Source organism: Phlebotomus argentipes, unplaced genomic scaffold (assembly GCF_947086385.1).
Source record: "Phlebotomus argentipes unplaced genomic scaffold, Phlebotomus argentipes genome assembly contig_5, whole genome shotgun sequence".
In the NCBI taxonomy this organism is placed as follows: domain Eukaryota; kingdom Metazoa; phylum Arthropoda; class Insecta; order Diptera; family Psychodidae; genus Phlebotomus; species Phlebotomus argentipes.
This window is the reverse complement of record NW_026776165.1, coordinates 5,846,939-5,864,677: the sequence shown is the minus strand read 5'-3', so window position 1 is coordinate 5,864,677 and position 17,739 is coordinate 5,846,939. Positions and strand designations below refer to the sequence as shown.

At 41.7% G+C, this 17,739-nt stretch overlaps 1 protein-coding gene across 1 annotated transcript; it reads right to left on the bottom strand.

Annotated features, from left to right (window-relative positions):
* Positions 1-1,247: 1,247 nt before the first annotated feature.
* LOC132255422 (lufaxin-like) lies at positions 1,248-2,291 on the bottom strand. The gene is made up of 2 exons (XM_059751442.1): positions 2,137-2,291; positions 1,248-2,081 (listed from the first exon to the last, which is right to left on the bottom strand). Exons 1-2 carry the CDS (start codon positions 2,258-2,260, stop codon positions 1,279-1,281), a joined length of 927 nt encoding a protein of 308 aa, XP_059607425.1. The 5' UTR covers positions 2,261-2,291; the 3' UTR covers positions 1,248-1,278.
* Between the last annotated feature and the right edge of the window lie 15,448 nt (positions 2,292-17,739).

The window sequence follows — 17,739 nt, the reverse complement described above, 5'->3', positions numbered from 1 at the left end:
GAATATAAGATTATTAAAATCGATTAAGGACAACCTTAACTACAGATGTTTTCTCAAACTCTTGCTTCATTTTTTATGGGATTCTTCAAGTTTTTCAATCTCTTTATGCACTTCGATTGAATCAAAGAGCGTTAACACATCGAGATTCCAGGCTTCGCAGCCATTTAGTCCTGCTCATCTTGCAGTTTGTTAATGAAATTGGAGTCGCCGGAGCGATCAAAGCGCTGGTCTCGTGGGAGAGGCAATTATCAGATATTGAAATGCAGATATGCGGAGAGGGTAAAAACGCAGGCCAGCACTAAGGCCAATCAAAGGGGCGAGAGAGAGTGCAGCCTTGCTTGCCGCAGGGAGATTTTTAATGGTCCTAAAATTGGTATGAAAATTTTCACTCTACTGATTCTTGTGTGGAAAATGATGTGTGTATGTGTGCTATGCTTAAAACCAAATGAAATATTCACTTTATCGTCCCCCCCCGCGTGGTTTTCAGCAGGGCCGCCACTCACCCACCCCCCCTTCCCCTGATTTTCTGTGTGGCATGAACAGGAAATTGAGATATTATTAAAAGCATGTTATCGGAAACCACCACACCATTTCCCACATCGACATCGGCCCCATTCCTCGGCTCCCGGGGATGACTCTGCACACACAACATTGAGAGTGAGCGACCCCCGAATCGGGGGTGAGGCCTCTACAACTGCACAGAACAACATTCCCAGCCACACTGTATAACATTATTGCAAGGGGGTCCGGCTCTTCCCGAGCACTTTGATGATTAATAGATTGTTTATGCAATCATTTTCGATGCACCCACATTTTATGCAAAGGCGATGACGCCGAATCCTCCGGCCTCGCACGGAGGCCGACAATCAATCCGGCCGGATTGAGTTTGAAGGCCCGGAGCCTTCGGAGGCCTGGACCTGGGTGTAAATATTTCAGTCGAAGTGGTCACTTAATGCAATGAAGACCACTCACATGGATTTATCGCCCCCTCAATTGACATATCAGATGTATCACTTCATTACGGATTTATGGCAGGAACAACAAATTGCCCCACATCCCGAGGCTGCATTGCTCAAGACTTAAGTCTCACAGGCCTCGAGGAATTTGTGCTGGGCATTAAAGTGAGAATCAGTTGGGAAGTTCATGCTGTTGGGAAGGCTCATGATTTTGCAAATACTCATGAGTCGTTAAAGTGGCATTTAATAGATTTTTGGAGAAATTCTGTGAACAATTGAAAGAAATTGGGTGTTGGGAAGACATTTATTAATATACTTTTCTCTATCCTCGACCCAAATCAGCTGCCCTAAGTCTAGGTTCTGTATGATCTTTGTTCGTAAACGCCTTCACAAGAACATAAGTAATGGGCTCAACGGCATCAAATACCACGCAAGGCTTCAAATCCGGAGTGCATTGATCCTTGTAGTAAATATAGGGAAGTTTAGGTTTTTCACTTTGCGAAGACTGGTACCAATAGACATCCAGAAAGCTGATATCCTTAAGGTTCGGGTATCTAATTATGAATTTCTTATTCTCGCCTCTAACGAACAGTTCTTTAGCAGAGGAAAACTTATCACTCTTGTCTAAATATGTAATTTGGGTGTTTAGCAATCCGTCTTTGCGGTAAATGATTTCATTTCCTGTTCTCTCCCATTTTTCTACGCCAGTTCTCGGTAAACTCCAAAAATCTTCTTTATCGAACTTATACTGTAGTCCATAAGCATCTGTGCGCTTGGGATTGCCAGAAATGTAGCGTTTCTTGAATGAACAGGGTTTAGACATTCCCCTGATGTGAACTTCTGCGTCCTCTCGTGGTTCGTTCTTCTTAAAGATCAACAAGCAGTAACTCTTTCCAATGCCACCGCGCTGACAGAAGATTGTACTTTTCGAAGGGATCTTTGGAGCACCCAGAACAGGCTCTCTGTCTGGCCACGAAAAGAGTTCAATTGAAGAAATGCATCTCTTCTTGGTGTCCTTGAAATTCACGGTGAAGTGAGTCTTGTTGTTGGTGCAAGGAACGTATGATTTGGATGACTGGCATCCACTTTTCGTCAAGTCGAAGCTTGAGTAGAAAAGTTCTTCGTCTATAAAAATGGTTGATCTTACAAAAAATTCCTAATCTAGCTTCACGCTCCTTACCGGACTCCACGCGTTTTCCAATGATGAAATCATCTCTGTCATCAAAATCGACAGATTTCATGCAAGCGACCGAGAGAAATAAACAAGACACAGTCAATAAATTTGCACTAACCATAAATCTCATTTTAATTGAATGTTTTCCTATCAGAGCTGATATGAGACTGAACTGAATCATTTAAATTAATGCTGATTTTATAGTATTGCTTCAAACAATTGTACAAATTGAATTGGAATCATTCAATATTTATCGATAGTTTTGCTGGCAATTGTTGCATAATATAATTAAATTATTATTGCCGCATGGTTGTCAAGTCTACAAATGCTGAACAAGTGTTTTTTAATGCATTTTTATCAAGTCTGTTTGATCAGTCTGACGATCATGCAGTTAAACAGATAGAATATCACTCGGAAAGCAACTTTCTTCTCTATATTTTTTCTGTGGATTCCTTTTCTTACTTTAAATGCGCTGTAGCTTGAAGGTGAACCTACAAAGGTTCACCTGCGGAGTTCCTGTATTTTCGAGCCTTAGTCGCTTTTCCTGCTCATCGATGCATTCAGCGTGTGGTGAAAAGAAAGACGCTGAGGTGGAAGGCGAATGAACTCGGCGCGGAAGGTAAATTTTGTGTAAGAAGCGAATTAGGGAATGGTGAATGGAGTGAAAGAAGAGAAATATAATGAGGAAGAATTGTGAAGTCATATCCGCAGAAAATCAAAAGAATGAATGGCGCACGAGGCGGAGTCTGCAATAATTGAAAGCTTCTATCTCACAGGGAAGCTCTCTTGGCGAATATGTATCTTCTTTTGCATTCTGCGTGGCGTGTAATGAAGTCGCGTCTCTGGCAAACGTCCACTCGAATCAGGGATGCGCGAGGGTGGGTTGTTTCGGTTTGAGTTGTGTTTAATGTAAATCGTATAGAAACAATAATAAATCATTTCTCTCTTTCTCCACGCGCAGCTTGAAATAAAATTAAATGCGTTCGAAATTTTCTGCTGATTCATATTCAGTTAATGGCAGACTAATAGCTTCCAGCGATGATTTGTCTATCCAACGTCCCTCCCTGGGTGCTCCCGAAAGCCACCCGCTCGCGCTTGGGAGCGTGTGTGAAAAGGGTCGTTTGTTCGTGGCACAGAGTGTTCGTGAAGGGCGAAAAACACCTTCTTACACGGCAATTTCGCACTAAATTACATTTTTAAACCAAACACTCGCCTCCAGAAGACAGCGATACAGTCTTGCGAAATATCTTCTGCTTCTCGAGGCGAAAGAATAAATCAGGGAAATTTATTTGCTCAGCAGAATACACAAAGAACAGTTGCGCGAAGATTGAATCGATGTCATTCGCAAGAGTCGGCTTTTGCAAGGGGTAAATGTGTATTTTATTTTAAGTGCGTCAATACAATATAGAAGCTCTGAAGCTCAAGACTTCAACACAGTGTTTAAGGAAATTGTTCTGTCTGCCAAAATGCACTTTAGATTCATCGAAATCGATTAGGAGAAACCTTAACTGCACAAGAAGTTTGTGATTTGCTTGAGTGCAATTCTATGCTATCGGATTTGCTTGAGTGCAAACACCAGTTCATCCCTTTAGTTTTGAATATCTCTGTGTGATTCCAGTGTGAAACTTTTAACCAAATTTCCCAGTATAGCTCAAAATATCGGCATTTTCTCACAATTTGCCATCCGAGCATCCGCAAAATTGTCAATTTTCGCTCATTTGACCAAAATACTCTCCGTGATGAAGTTCTCCAGCTGGAACTTCCTCTCGAGACACTCTATAATTCAATAATTGTTCATTTGTGTAGTTTTGTGTTTGCAAGAGTCTGTCTTGCAAATTTTCTTTTTAGCAAATTACACATTTATCACACTTGAATTAAATTTGCCAAATCAGCAGACTGGAAAATTCAGCATTTCTTCACTTTCCCAACAAGTTCCTTCTTCTCAAGGACTTCCATCGTCAGAGTTTTCAGCACAGTTTGAGGCAAAAATTATACTGGGTTTTTCGGCGAAAATATATTTTAAGTTTTATTCCTTGTGCGCTTCATGATTTCAATGTTTCCGAATTTTAGACGATGGGTTGAGCCTTTAAAGAGACAAATTAATGAAATTGAATTTGAATTTTCCACCTTCACGCACATCAAATACATTTCTGCCTTTGTAAGTTTTTCCCATCGCGCAGAGAAATTTTTCCCTTGGCAATAATAAGTTTACATGCAAGGTAGTTTTTCCAGACAAAACTTTCCACTCAAGGAATATTTCCATGGGTAAGGCACGAAGGAGAGCCCTCGAGTTTCTGCTGTGCGCGGCGTATCAAAGGAAAAGCGCTCAAGAGGCCACCCCATGGAGTGCTCGTTCATATTTATAAATTTGATTATGGCGAATATAAATCGAGACTCTGCATCTTGGCCCGTGTTTCAATCGCGAAGACTGCTAATGTGATTAAAAGATGACTTTCTCACTGGAGAGCAAATTGAATGGGATTTCCCGACGCCGCAGGGCGGACGAGATGATCCGGGGCATGCGGACCTACTTTCGGATGCAGCGCATGCATCGGAGGGTGGCAGACAAAGGGGTCCTCAGCGCGAGGGTGACGTCCTTCCGCCAATAATTGATTATTTATTCAATCGACCAAATGGACTGAGAGGAAATTGCACGCATTATTGGCGAGTGCAGATACGCACACACAGTGAGATTATTGCCATTGAGAGTGACAAAAGCCAAGGGATGGAATTCAATGTTGCTCCCTGGCTTTCGTTGGCGGATGAATTCATATGAGCACGAATCTATATAGAGATATTTAGACGAATTATCACATTCCCATATAAAAAAACGGATAGAAAAAGCTGTAAAATATCATCAACGTCTAAAATTACCCGATTATGGAACGTCTAAAGACTTGATCAGGAACATCTGATGACTTTCATAGGAAATGGATGCAGATTTTCCTGCATAATTCGCAGAAATTAAGCAGACATGTCCTATTTATGCACATTTTAGCCTTTTTTGCCTAATAAGATTACGCTTTCAATGCTTATTCCCGAAGTTCCTAACCATCTAACCACCCCATCGCCTCTGCAGCGCTGCGAACAGCAAAGAGGCGTGGTTGACCACGGTTGCATGTCCTCGCGGGAGGCCATCTGGCGACCAGTCCACCCCGTCTGCCCGCAAACCGACTGTTGCAAACATTGTCCAGTTGCGGGCGAATTCGCTGAATTTAAATGAACTCAGCCAGAATGGTTGTTTGCTGAGTTTATCTGGGAATGAGTTGTCATCCTTAAAAGCGCGCGTGTTCCTAATCATTGCGCTAAACCGATGACACTTCTCCGCGAGGGGATTTGCATCTGTTGTGAAATCAATTTTTCTTTCAACGAGCCGCAATGTCAAAAAATTACATAACATTTGCACGAACGCATTCAGATTGATTTGAATTTGATTTTTACAGAGAAGCCGCACGTTCTGCCAAACGAGATCATTTTTTGGGTGGAAATGTCAATTTAACTTTTCACTGGCGTGACGGGATTTTTTGTCCCCGGGGCGGAATTTCTGGCGTGGCTTTTGCGTGTGAGAGAGCTTTTCGGCATGCTCACCGCGCGCCAAAAGCTTCGACTATGTAGAAAGATATTCATGCAAAAATTACGTGCTAAACGCCTTCGTACTCGCAATGTCACATTTTTCTGCCATGTACATAATTCAGTGGCATTTTCGAGGCTTGTCAATTTGGATTTCTGTCCTCCCCTCGTGCGCCAAGCTTTTTGTGCTCCACTTTTTCTTCACTCTCTCTCTCCCTCCATCTCTCTCTTCGTCTCTCCTCGGGCCACAGAAGAGGAAACAAATAACATGAATACCACAAAGCGACTCAGGAAATTTCATTGAATGAGAAGAATAGCAATGAATCTCAATTTTTCTGTCGCACGTCATTTTTTTCCTCCCCACAGCTGAAGATGGCGAAACAAATTGGTGACATGGAAGAAATTAGTATCTTCAATTGGCATTTGGGAGTGTCCTAGGACATGTCAGCGGAAATCCACGGACAACCATTAATCGCATCAGTCAGGGACAAAAAGAGCGCCCAAAAGCGCCTTTCGTCGGCGATATTGGCAAATTGAAAAAGGGGGTTTTCCTGGCGTCGGAAGGGCCAATTTTTCATGCACTGCACAAAATGCATTGGCAAATTGTGTCGCATCGCTGCGATATATCCTGCAAGCGGGCTTCTGGCCCGGGGGTGGGCGTGATCATATGGTGTGAACGTGTCTATAATACGCCGAGCCCCGGAGGCGAAAGCCGAAAAGGGTGGCGGCCGTTAGGTTGATGTGGGAAAATTGCAAATGCAAATCTTTACAATTTCATATCTCGCCCGTGGATGATCTAAAGAGAGGGAGAGAGAGAGAGAGTGAGTGAGGAGAGTGAGAGCACTATTTGCCATGACGATGATAGCAAAACATATTTGCATTTATTGGCGTATTAGGGCGATACAGAAGCACCGTGTGGCCCCAAAACTGCTCAACGCCATTGGCTTCCGTCTATTAAAGTCGTATGTATTTATGCAAAGTGACATTTGAAGGTAATTTCTGCATCCGCAAAACCCATCACTTCACCCCAAACCGACTTTTTCAAATCCTCCCCAGACGTCCTTTTGTCTGTCTGCCATTCCTGAAATGAGGGCCATTTGCCATCCTGCAAGATTTGCCATTTATTTCAATTCCTCACTGGCAAATATTTGCAAAATGCTCACGATAATGATATTTCAATGCAAATGAAATTAATTCTTGCGACTGAGCTGCGCTTGAGCTGCTCAAGCGATGAGATTCAAGATGTTGAAAGCTTCTCTCCAGGCTCACTTTCACGTTTAGAGCTTTTAGTTCTGCATCAGGAAGTAAAAGTGGAAGTTGCATCAAGAATAGGACTTAGGTATATACCTATATTTGTGAGTAAAACGCCTTGTCTTTAAGATTTCTCATGGAAATGTCCAAGGAAATGTTTACGAAATCCTAAAACCACAAGTCTTTGGACGAATTCTGGGTTTTTATAGGGCAACATGTTAAAATCATCGCTAATAACTTCACCATAATTAACTAGCCAGATTCCAGAATGCTTTCTTTGCGCCAAAGCTTCTTCTAGCATATTTTCCACATGCTTTAAACTTCCTTTCGTCGTGGATTTGCCTAAAAACTCCCCCAAATTCATCCCTTAACTGCGCTCCGGTGCCCTGGAAAAGGCGAATGACGTGGAAAAAAAACTGTACACTTCCAGGACACGAACGTGAGGGGAATGTTGTAAAAAGTGGAGCTGAAATGAGGCGCTGTTGGGGAAGTTGGGCGCGAGGGGGGTGAATGCAAACGAGGGGGTGGCATCGAAGTTGAGGCCGATGTGCACATTTTGGTGCAAATGTGCAAAAGTTCCCCACAATTGAGTCAAACAGCGAGCAAAGAGCGACTTGAATGGTCTTCACAATGGCCCTAATTTATTCCTTTCTCACCCATAATTTATGTTCGTCCTTATGAAAATTCCATGCTAAGGCGTCGCGCGGGTTATCTGGAGCCCCCGCAACTTTGCCCACCACTTTTGCCATTTCTTGCGGAGCCTCGGGCCACACCATAAATACCCCAGAGTGCGAGAGAGAGAGAGCCCGGGCGAGATGGACGGGTCACTTAATTATGGGCTGCGGCCAGGGGTGAATTTATGCGGGGGTCCGGCCACAGAGCGTCCCGAATTGGAAAAGTACAAGTCGGGTGACCCCTTCGTTTGTTTATCGCACTGTTTAGTTTGGCAAATTCAATTTTAATTCATCACACATTTGGTCGGGGCAGCAGAATTCGGATGCAAAGTCCAACCACAAGTCGGTTGACCCCAGTTTGTTGGGCATCTCTTTGCTGCTCTTTCATACTATGTCCACTCGGGGGGCTCGTCATTGTCTGACTTTTTGTCCTACAAGAATTTGCACATGGACAATTGCATCATGCTTATTGATTTGGGGTGAGTTTGACGCACTCTATATAGCTCAGCAAAGTGCCACTCAATAATGCAATAGTCGTGGCCTCGGGCTGTCATTCCTGAACACCCAGCGTTTTCCCCGATCACAGACAATCTCCTCAAAAGCCTCGCCCAATCCACTGGCGTAATTAGAAAGTAATATAGCGTAAAAGGCAGCAACAGGGAGAAAAAAAGCTCCGCCAGCTCTTTAACACATTAATACACAGCCACAAACACACACGTTACATTCCCTGGCAAAGGGGCGGGAGGAGATATATGTTAAATCATGAATGATGCAGACAACTTTTCCCTCACATGTTCGTCTGAATAAATTTTCCCCCGCCTCTCGAAACTTATTCATATGAAATTTCCGCGGTGGGCAAAAAGTCAGTGAATTTCTTTTTTCCCTCCTTCGCCATTCAGTGCCACACATTTTCATTAAATAAATTATTTTTGAGCCCAAGCGCTCGTCTCTTTTCTTTTCTAATGCGACTAACGCTGAGATCAAGGAAGGAGGAAAAAAAGCAGGTGAATTACATGGTGAAGCCATTGAGGAGTTGAATAGGAAAAAAAGGACGCTTGCATTAACGGTGTGGGGATAATGAAAATGCTTCACTTCACGTGAGATCCTTTATATCATATTCTCGCAATGCTTTTAGTTGCGCGAGAATTTAATTATCCCTGGAATTCTACTTTGAATTTTCTCATATATGGGTAAAAACAGCGTCATTACGCTGGCTTTTGCCAAAACTATCGCAATCCACGGGAAAATGGAAATGGGGTGGAAAATGCGGACAATTGGGATGTATATATACAAGTTCTTACCAGAGGAGATGCTATCGCTGGGCAGAGCCGGAGAATTTCGGGGTCACTCCAATAAATGTCCTCGAGATAGCCCAAGAATTGTGATCGTAAAAACGGAAAATTCCTTATCAAGAGGACGTGAGTTATGAAACTATTCATAGGAAAAGGTACACACACATACTCAAGATCCTCTAAACACCCTCAGCAGACCAATTGATGGCCCATTAAAGTTTTACGAGAGATGCTTTCTCTCTCTATGTGAATATCTCATCCCTTTAATTAGTTCTCAGCATCCTCGACAGAGTGCCAAGCCTGGAATCTCAAGCTTCTCGGTATCGTTGCGTTTCGGGGGCGCTTTCGAGGAGGCACGCGGGCAATTCATGAATATTTAAAGTGGGTCTGATTGTGTGATTCATTGGGTGGGTGGCGCTCGCGGTGACTTTTCTCCCTTTGGCTTCCTTTCGCCGAGAGATAATGAACTGGCAGCAATTGCCCGTAGTTATCCACTCTTTCAGCGCGCAAAGTCCAGAGTTGTGGACGAAAGATTGTAAATTCAGTGGAAATGATTTGCTTAAAGAAGTTATTTCAAGTTTATTTCCTCTTTTTAGCTCATTGGAGCAAATTTTGGATCACTTTACAACTTCTTGCTAAAATTTGTGCTGAGAAAAGTGCTTTATTAGCACTATCAATCAGCATAGTTGCGATGGAGTGCTGAAAAACACGAAGAATGCATTTTCACATGAAAATATCTCATTTCCATGAGGATTTTCATGTCGTAAAGATACTTTGACGGATCTGAATTGCTAAAACATTGTCCTCAAATTGGAGCTTTTTGAAGCATTTCTAGCAATGTAGCTTAATATCTCTACTTGGACGCTCTTCAGAAGCTCATTGCACACGTGAATTTCATCCCTTATCTGCTCTGCCGGCAACTCTGCGCGCCCTCGGAGCGAGAGAAAATTCGGAATGGGTGGCAGGAACATATGACTGGCTGGTTCACATGCTCGAGGGTGAGTGGCGCGAATTTATGCTCTTGCAGAGTTGTGGGGTGTGGTGAGACAATCATAAATTCACAATTATTACGACTGTTTTAACTTGGGGCGCGCAAGAAGTGGAGACACTCTGGGGTCCGCCGGGAGTCCCTGGCGCAAATATATGACACTTGCGAGGTGGCATTTAGTGCTGACTGCGTACAAAACACCAAACAATGCACGCATCGCCCTCATGACAATGATGTCTCTCGGTGTTGGAGGGAATCTGGTGTAATTAAATTCTATAAATTATCCCAGAGAGGAGCCTTTTCCAATTAAAATGACTTAGTAAATTATCCCGGGGGCCCGAGTGGGTGGCGTGCAGTGCTAAGAAAAGTGCTTAAAAGGTGGAAAATGGCCCGTTAAGCGCATTTTTGGGATAGGCATTAATTTAACCTCTCACCCCATCAAGCGCCCCACACCAATTGATCATGTGTGGTGTGTGTGCGAGAAGGGTGGGGGAAGGGGAAAGGGTTGTGGCGTCTCAGAAGAGAATTCATGTGTAATTAAAATGTCCCTCAAGATGATGTAGTCCTTCGTCACGCGGAATCTTCATATGACAACCGCTTGTCTCAGGTACTTTGCAGCCAGATAAATTCACTCCCCAAGAGATTCCTTGCAATCCCTCTGGGGATTTGAAGTGGTTTCGCTGCTTTTATTCTCAGTGAGATTACCGAGGGTTGAAGTTTAAGTAATCAACCACAATTATAGTGTTGACACTGCAGGAATTCTATAAAAAATTGAAGCATCACTGGTGAATATCAGTTTGACAAGGCAATATTGACTTTAATACAGTAGTGAAAATTACTTTACCACTTTATAACCACTCTCAAAGGCCGTGGCAATGCAAATATGTGCGAATTTATGCAAAACACGACCACAATATTTTAACTAAAAATTATTCCTGCTTTACTCAGTGGCACAAAGGGAAATTCTAGTAATTATTGGGCATAATTTTCACAATATATGTACATAAATTTTTATTCCAAATGAAAATTTACCACCAGGATGAAAAGTGTCCAACAAAGAACTCCAATTACCCAGTTTCTCTGATTGCTGAACTTTTTCCTTTGGCGGGGGGATGGCGTGAAAAGCGCACAAGAAAGACATTCTCTCCATATTGTTGGCGCAATTTTCCACTGATGATGAGATACTTCATGCGAAATTGATCCTCCCCGTCGCACGGAAAACTTTCTCAGGTGCTTTTCACCACTGGTTCATTGTCACACTGCGGCATGCATTGAAGATGGGTGCAATTTCATAATTTCATGAAACTTTTATTGCTGACTGTAAAATGCGTGATTTACCGTGTGCGCGTTGGTGGAAGAGGAAGGAAAAACTTTTTGCTTATTCGTCACTTACGGTGAACTTTTCTTATGTCAATTTTGAGGCAATCGACCGAAATATTAATATAAATTGAGTGTGAAATAAATAAAATTCACCCTCTTTCACTTTTTTTGGGGGGGGGGGGAGGGGGTGTGAAAAGGAGATTCATTGACTTTTTACAGCTTCATTGGGGAAATATAAAAGTCAGGAGACACACAAGGGATTTTTTTTCACGTCAATTTGACACAAGGCATTCCCATCAATTTCCACTTACAATTCCACCTTTATTGACAAATATCACCTTTTTTTCACGACACTTCACATTCGCTTTTTGATCTCTTTTTGGGCGCCCATTTTCCTCCTGACTTCACGGAAAAGTCCGCAATTTTTCAGCACCCCCAAAAGCTCCGTTTTAGTAATTAGTTGCGCTTCAGTGGAGTCTGAATTTTCCGGATTTTAATGAAATGTGTGACATCATGAGCTTTTTTTTAGTCGACAATTTGTGGCTCTTAGAACATAATTTTGCACATAAGTAAGGGGAAAATATTATGGCTAAAATCTGTACACAATTTTATTGAAAAATCCTTAATACTTCTCAGAAATTTAGATTTTTTTCTAGGATAACTAGAACCTAATTAAAATCTAACTAAAATCTAACCAAAAACGTTTTGATACATTCATTTATGATTTTCTTCCGCTAAAATGGCACTTAATTCTCGTTTTTACTCTAGTTTATTATAAAAAAAAATAGAAAAGGTTATCTTTTATTTTGGGATTGTTTCCTAAAATCACATATTTCATTGAGTAAAAATACACAATTCTACCAAAAATTGAAAATACTTTCAATTTAGGCGCAAGAATTTTGCACTTTTCCCAGTAAATGTCAGTTTATTTCATGTCACAAATTTAGCAAAATATCCTAAATGTAACATTAATGGTTTAATTAGACAATTAGATGAAACTGTTGTTTTGTAATGTGTATTTTTTGCGCTCGTGTTTCATCAAATGCCAGTTAATTTCAAGTGACAAATTTGGAATTGACTGCGATGTTGCGGGAGGGAAAGTGGGGAAAAGTCCCCGGCAAAAACATTCAGTGCGAGATTGGGCAGGGATAGGAAGATGAGAGGCAACGCGAGGATTCTGCATAGATTGTCTCGCTGCTACTGTGAAACTTTTAATTTCATAAGAGGACTTTGACTAGGGTTGGATGGCAAAGTACAACTATGGCAAAATTCTAAAATACACACACACACACAATCCCTCCTCGGCAGTTTGAAGACAAGTTTATATCTACTCATGGGAGTGTATTTATTTAAATAATTTTGAATATATATAAAATGTTTCATATTCCACTCTCTCTCTCTCTCTCCGCCCACCGCATTGCATGGAAGCGGATGAATTTCATTATTATGGCTTTACATTATGTAGTTTGAGAGAAGGAGTTGCTGCTCCATTGCCGCTGCTTTTTGGTCCCACTGTGTGACGGCAGGAGGAGCTGAGCAGAGGAGACTTTTTGCATAATAATGTTATTATTGGATTATCCTTTTGATTTATATAACATTCTGAAGATTTACGCATGGTGAAATGGTAATTAAGCAGCGGCGCAAACGAGAAAGTGTAGCCGCAGAAAAGACGTAGTTCAGCCGCACAAGCTTCAAAAAGCGATTAATTTGAATTATCTCAGAGCTTCGCGGACTCTCAGATTTTTCTCTTCCTCTCTTTCCAGTCATTGAAGCGCCCCAAGAGTGCAGGTTTCCACCACAAGAGCTCATCTTCTGCTCCTTTTTCTGGCATGGGAAATCGTGTGTCATGTCAAATTGTATCACTCCGGGTGAATTTGCTGTCATTTTCCTCGAATGTGGAATTTGTGTGAAATAATCTCAGTTCTGGGTATCAAATCGCTCTGATATTTACTCAATGGGACATTGTAAACTCATGCACAGTGCCGCAAATGGGAAGTTTACGAGCTTGTTTTCCACTCTTGACCGTCATTTAAGGTGCTTTCATTTCAAAATATCACATCCCAGCAAACACACTTGCCTGAGAATTTCAGTGTGCTCACAAATTTGCTCACAAAAGCGCTTGTTTCAGGTCAAAGTGAGAGAATGACTCACGTTCGTTCTTTTAGGGCTAAGGAATTTTTACAATAATTTGTACTCGAAGAACTGGGAGATACAGTCTGAGGCATGCTCATTGAATGTGCTGATAAAACTGCTTTTATCTGCTCAAAACGCAGCAGAAATTGTCTGGAAGTCATGAAAAATGTGATCAAAATAATGCTCTAAGAAGTCGATAAATCTGCTCATGAATGTGGTCCGTTCTGTGCTTCAATGAGCTGCTCAATTGTGAGCACTTTGACTCAGCAGTAAAATCAACTAAAAAACATGCTGATTAAAGTAAATTGAAAGTATTTTGAACTGCAAAAATTCACTCATTTCTCTCTCTCTCTCTCTACAAGATCCTGTGCACTATGTATAATTGACATCCCTTTCCCAGATGGCTTGAGAGTGAGGAGAAAAAAATGATTTTCCACCCTTCACTGCAATGTTGTCTATTGATCACAGTTCCAAGTCTCACACTCGTCCTTGCAGCGCTGTGTGATTTTCTGCCTTGGCAGTCGAGTCACTAATAGTGTTATTTTTCGTCAGACATTCTTCACCACTCATTGGGTTTCGTCCGGAGCCAATCTGCAGCCCCTCCTCGTCCAAGACTGCCTTGGCAGAGTCTCGGCGAAGCGTAGAGACAGAGTGGTAGATAGAAATTGACTGGTTTGATTAGATTTATTGCGACTCTCGCCGTACATTGTATCGTTCCATTCTCTCATTTATTCTTGATTATGACTGTAATATGTACTGCGGGGGCGGAAATGGGGCGGTGGGTGGCTCTGCCAATTGTTTTCTCACAAGCTTAACATACGAGCTCCGGCAGAACTGTCATGAAGTTGGACCTTCTCAGCTTCGCTCTCTCTCTCTGTCTTTTCAATTTTCTCCACCCAGGCCAAGCCCCAAATGTCCCTTCGACACACTCAACAATGTCTGATGAGAAATTCTTGCTGCATCGATACATTTTTGCAATAAATTATCCGGGAGTGTGAGAGAGAAGCTGAAAATGTCACTCAAGCGATGGAAAGTCAATGCGGTGAAAGACAAACTTGGGCGATGGTTTTCATTTCATGTCAAATTGAAAATTGAAACGGGAATTGAGGAAGAATCCACAAATATTCGCCCTCCTTCTATAACACATAGCTTCATGAGGGGCGCGCGCACCTCAACATAATGCTCCGCGTCCAATTAATGATGGGTGGAAGAGCCCAAAAAAATAAATGAAGGTCGAAGAAAAGACAGGAAAATATCCAGAGCGAAACTCAACTGTTATTGAACCAATTAAGTTTATTGTTATTGAAGGTGAGAAAAGCGTGCTGAAGCAGGAAAATCCCACGAGATTTTCCACACACACACACTTTTCATCTTGAGAATTTTTGCAGGCAGTGGGCAAAATAAACTCATTGAGGCGATTTGCATGAAAAGTTTCTTCGGTGGGACTTTGAAATTTTCCAAATACTTCTCCAACCATCGTCAAAGTATTAAGATATTTCACCCAAAAATATTTCACTCATCCTTCCTGACTGTCCCTTTTTTTCCGGGCCACTGTTGCGATAGGCGGAAAGGGAAGAGCTTCCCAAGAACGATTCATTCCATCTAAATATTTCTTATTATTATTGTTATTTTTATCACACCAAAAATGGGATCTTCACACAAACTTGCGCTAAGAGAGAAAGAAAAAACTTTTCCACGTTTAACCCCTTTTTCACGTTTTTCTCTCTCTCTTTATGCTCCTTTTTTTCCACCCTGCGTCCATCGTGTAGTTTATATGGAAAAAGGGTTGAAGCATGGAAAGCATTATCACGGCACTGAATTAATATTTCAACTCTGTTTTCACAGCGTCTTCCATCTCTGCCTTCGAGTTGTACTTTATGTTCCTCAACTTTCACGATAAAAATTAATATTTAAATTTATTACCATCCATCAGTAAGACTTTCACTCACTTCTTCGCAACACTTTCAACTTTGCCCGCACTCGAGGAGGAGTCGAGTGTGCGGCCAAGAAGTGTGTGTGTGTGTGTGTGCATAAAAATATTGGAAGAAGCGCATAAAAGAATTTTATGCTCACCCCAAAAGATGCTGGATTTTAATGAAATTACATTGCCACTTGATGGCTCTTCATCTTTTCTTTTTCCATGCTATGGGGAAAAGTATGTCCGGAAGTGCGATGAAAATTGGATACTCAACTCTTCAGGTGGAAAACTTTATGATCCCATCCATTATCCTATTGGCAGGGATTTTCCCAAATTTATAAAATCTCCTTTAATGACTCATCAAAGAGAGTTTTGAATTTTTGACACAACGCGCGCGCGATCTCAAGAAATTCTCATCAGCGCTGCACGTTTACAAATTAGCAGCAGAAGGAGTTGTCGCAGCAACTCAACTGTGTTCTGGAATTAGTGAAATTAAAGCAAGAGAGGAGAGAGAGCGAGCCCATGAGAAGGAGAAGTTCAATCAATTTGCATGACAAATTAATCTCTGCGTCTCATCCTTTTGAGAGAACGCGGCGGCGACAAAATCCAGAGCTGAGGAGAAGTTTTGCAAATTGATCGAAAACTTTTCTCACAGGATACAAACATATTCTAATTTCCGGCGCAATCGGGTGTGGGTGGATTAGGGGGTGGCGCACGAGGGCGAATGAACATTTGATTGCTCTCTTATCAAACATCATTAAGCACAATTTTATCCGACTTAAGGCAACCCCTCAAATTCTATTAACACCGTGTGCCATTTCCTTCCAGCTCACCTGCACACCGATGCGACCTGCAATCACCTCGACATGAATCACTACTCAGCTCAAGGTGAGTCCCTGGTACTCCTCCTTCGGGGGGCAAGTGGGTGGCAAGCGATTCTCTACTGCAGATGCACTGCGAGGTGGGCAGGAGATTGGCTTGTTATCGAGCAAATCACTGCGCTGCCGAGAGTCCTTGCATAGGCCAGATTTAGAATAGGAAATTGATAGAAAGGCTAAAAATGCACTGAAGGCGAGTGGGACAGTTTTAGCCACAAATTCTCATAATTGTTTTCCCAAGGGGGTGATAATATGCCTTAAATCTGTACATCACAATTCCTTAGCAGGATTTCTAACACTTGAGACATTTCTTAACGACTTAGAAAGCATTTTTCGTCATGATTAGCTTTTATGGTTTTTTTTAAGAGAGAAATATTCGTAGCTTTAACACAAATTTTTATGCTTTTGAAGGTTATTTCATTCCCAAAATTTGTCTTAAATTAATCAAATAACCTAGAAAAAGCAATAAAATCGATTTTCCTAAGCATAAAAACTTGGACAATTCCTAAATTTGTCGAAAAAGAGGCTTTTACAGTGCAAATACTCTAAATATTTTGCCACTTCCAATTCTTAACACTTCCATCCATAATATCTGTCTCTTGTGCTTTTCCCAGAAATAAACATTTCATAGCACTTCAGATGTGGCGAAAACTGGATCACACTTTACCATTTTCGCGTTAATTTAAAATCAAAAATCCATTGAATATATAAATAAAATTAAAAATAGCCAGATAATGAGAAATTGGTGGAAATAGATAATTTGTAAAAAATGTATTATTTGAGAGAACATATAAAAGATTTTAGCTTTTAAGAGCTATAATTTATTTAAAACATAAATTGCGCGTTTTTCCATTAATGTCTTTTCATGAATTTCCCATGTGTAACCCAGAAAAAGCAGTGTCGCTGCTGATTTAGAGTGAATTCAGCAAACCCCAAGTCTTATTGCCCCTCAAGAAGGGTAGGTCTAATGATGCGGACAAACCCCTGAGACCTGCGACACTGCATCAAACCACCCCAGTTGGACGCCTCATTAGCTATTGACAGTGTGTGATTTCTTTCAATTGTGGCCCTGCCGCAAGTGTGCGGAGTGTCGACATAATTTAGTCATTCTCGACACGATATTAATATTTTGTTTGATCAGATGTGTCTACACAAATTGTATCGCTCGGCAAATGTTGTCTCCTCGGCGTCTGCCGGGTCGCCCGGGGGTATCCGGGAATTAGGCGTCCTCTGTGTTTATTTGCCCAGGACACACAAATTAAGCAAACACAATCGTGAGAAATGTTTTTCCACGCAATATTTCCAATTATGCATTGGCGTTCGGATGGAATCACGAGTCGAGGGTTAATTTTTATTACATTTGCATAATTTTCATTATCAACGCGTCTCTCCTCTCGATTCCTGGCGGGGTAATGTTGTTAGTGGATGAATTCGTTACGCCTCAGTTCCAGCCCTTTGGCGCAAAAGAAGGGCTGGAGCGAGTCTTAGAATGACAAGTCGGAGGGATGTTAGAATTTTCATTAGCCGCCCTCGTAATTGCACTTGTGATTCTTACGAGGGAATGCAGAGTTTGAGCAAAAACTCC

Coding starts and splice junctions, on each gene's coding strand:
- LOC132255422 (XM_059751442.1), bottom strand. CDS start 2,260: ATGAGATTTATGGTTAGTGCAAATTTATTGACTGTGTCTTGTTTATTT. Junction 2,082..2,136: donor TGGAAAACGCGTGGAGTCCG/GTAAGGAGCGTG, acceptor CCATTTTTATAG/ACGAAGAACTTTTCTACTCA.